Source organism: Cyprinodon variegatus, unplaced genomic scaffold (genome assembly GCF_000732505.1).
Source record: "Cyprinodon variegatus isolate N-32 unplaced genomic scaffold, C_variegatus-1.0 Scaffold46, whole genome shotgun sequence".
Taxonomy (NCBI): Eukaryota; Metazoa; Chordata; class Actinopteri; order Cyprinodontiformes; family Cyprinodontidae; genus Cyprinodon; species Cyprinodon variegatus.
Window position 1 is genome coordinate 1,503,213 of NW_015150499.1, and position 1,504 is coordinate 1,504,716.

General features: G+C 37.8%; 1 protein-coding gene across 1 annotated transcript in view; it reads left to right on the forward strand.

Moving 5' to 3' along the window:
* The window catches only part of LOC107082014 (protein FAM83F-like), a 25,455-nt gene extending 24,025 nt beyond the window's left edge, over positions 1 to 1,430 (forward strand). The window contains exon 5 of the mRNA XM_015370432.1: positions 749 to 1,430. Coding sequence (XP_015225918.1) covers positions 749 to 798 — 50 coding nt within the window. The 3' untranslated portion in view covers positions 799 to 1,430. The remainder of the gene's footprint in view (positions 1 to 748) is intronic.
* Positions 1,431 to 1,504: the final 74 nt, after the last annotated feature.

Here is a 1,504-nt window from a genome sequence, read left to right on the forward strand (position 1 = left end):
CTCCTGACTTGAATAAAGGTGCTATATAAGTACAGGCCATTTACCATTTAAAACACATCCGCTTTGGGAGGAACTACAAAATAAAAGCTGTTAATCGCACGAGGAAAGTCAGTTTTGGAGTCTCACATTGCTAATATAGTCAGCAGGACAGACTCATGCAAAAACAATGAATAAAACATTAACTAAATATCACTAAATCAGTATTTATAGGTGCATAATTCAGTTCTCATTGTTGGTTTAACCCTCTCCTAGATTTATTGGCTAAGTTATTAAATGCATCATTTGCTTCATCCTGCTGATAGGAGAACCGGCTCAGCTCTGTTCTCTTTAGGAACAAGTTACTGTAAGAACTACAGTCTTCCATGTGGAAAAAAGAAATACTGTTGGCCCAGTTATTTTCTGTGGGGTTTTTTTGTGTCTATGTCATCCTCTCAAATCTTCAGCCTGTCATGACAGACAGAAACTGAGCCTGGTTCTGATTCCGCTAGTTTCTTCCTGTTAAAGGGGAGTTTTCCCGTGTTGCCACATGCATGCACAGTATGAGGCATTGCTGCAAAGTCAGCGACACAAAGCCAGCAACTTTGCTCCTCTAAGAGTGAATTCTACAACAGCAAGCATAGATTTGAAATCTGATTAGTTTGAAATTCCCTTTATTATCAATTGCCGGTCACAGGGTGCTGTGAATCGGTAGTTTTAGCCTGTGGACGGAGATGCTGAATGATTATTTTGCTTCTTTTTGTTTCTTCAGGTTTAAAAAGCCGCCGGCGGCATCAGAAGAAGAACTGCATTCAGTCTTGAGAAGAAAATCAGCCTTGCATGCAGACTGAATCTCCTGGTGCAGCAGCTGAGTCACAGCATGATTTAACTGTTACCAGGTGGAAACCACTTTATCAGCAGCAGGTGCTGAAAATGTTACTGAACTAAAGGTCAGCTAGAGATTCTTAGTAGCCAAAAAAGTGCCGTCAATGGCAGCTTGCCATCTGACACTTTTCTTGTTTTTTCTACATTTTGTATTAAATTATTTGACTATTCAGTGTTTTACTTAGTGTTTCACTTTAGCCTGAACAGCACATGGTGTATTACATCAAACTGGTTGCTATGGTGACTGGACAATTGATGGCTGTCTCTTCTCTCTTGGTTACAAAGTGTGTTGTACACACAAATGTACAAATTAAATGATGTCAGTCCTCAACAATTACAACTCTGATGTAGAACTTAAATAAAAAACAACGGCATCAGTAAAATGATGACCCAGGGAGCAAATATGTTTCTCACAGGAGATCAGGAGACAGTCAGCAATAATTGTTCTCTCTGTCTGTATGGGACGAATAAAAATCTTTGAATAAAATGTTTAACATGAGTGTGAAGAATTTAAACATTGAATGGATTTCTTTTAACTGAAGTTTTTTCTTGTTTTTGTGATTTTTACTGACCCTAATAAATCAATTCAATTATGTTTATTTATAAGGTGCCAATTTACAACACACATTTCTCTTTATCAGTT